The following is a 585-nucleotide window of genomic DNA, read 5'->3' on the forward strand; positions in this document are numbered from 1 at the left end:
ATAAGGTATGAAGTTTCCTACAAACGTTCATCATTTGACTAGTGTTTATGAGATGGCCTGAACGTGTAAGTGTGTATGTGCATCTCACCAGATGTCAAGAGAGGTGGAGTAATCTGTTGACCCCAGCAGCACATCAGGAGGTCTGTACCAGAGAGTGACCACTTCATTCGAGAATGTCTTTGTGGGCACTGACTTTGCACGTGCAAGACCTACAGTAGACAAAACAAACCATTAAACTCTTTGTGAATGTGTTCTCTGTTAATTAAGAGATAAGTCTTTGGGTATGTGAGCGATTGGGCCTACCGAAGTCAGCAAGTTTGAGCTCTCCCCGGTCACTGATGAGAAGGTTCTGAGGTTTTAGATCTCTATGCAAAACTTTCTGCCGATGGCAATAAGCTAGACCTCGCAATAGCTGAAACAGGAAAATCTATAAGGTGGCAACAAAGAGTACAAAAAATCATTCCAAAATCAGGTGCTTACCGCTGTTGTAAACCATGCTTCCAAAATATTTTAATAATGTGCATTTAACAATTAACTTAACTACACAGAGGCTAATGTGTGTATATGGCTTTGCTTTTGTTGATC

The 585-nt window shown here is 40.9% G+C and overlaps 1 protein-coding gene across 1 annotated transcript in view; it reads right to left on the reverse strand.

The window, feature by feature from the left end:
- Nucleotides 1-88: 88 nt before the first annotated feature.
- Nucleotides 89-585, reverse strand: part of LOC107577921 (cyclin-dependent kinase 16-like) — a gene marked incomplete at both ends in the record, with an annotated part of 24454 nt that continues 23957 nt past the window's right edge. Inside the window, 2 exons of the mRNA XM_016263944.1 lie at nucleotides 89-209; nucleotides 304-427. Of these exons, the coding sequence (XP_016119430.1) occupies nucleotides 89-209; nucleotides 304-427 (245 nt within the window). The remainder of the gene's footprint in view (nucleotides 210-303; nucleotides 428-585) is intronic.

This window comes from Sinocyclocheilus grahami, unplaced genomic scaffold (genome assembly GCF_001515645.1).
Source record: "Sinocyclocheilus grahami isolate Dianchi unplaced genomic scaffold, SAMN03320097.WGS_v1.1 scaffold7763.1, whole genome shotgun sequence".
Classification (NCBI taxonomy): Eukaryota; Metazoa; Chordata; class Actinopteri; order Cypriniformes; family Cyprinidae; genus Sinocyclocheilus; species Sinocyclocheilus grahami.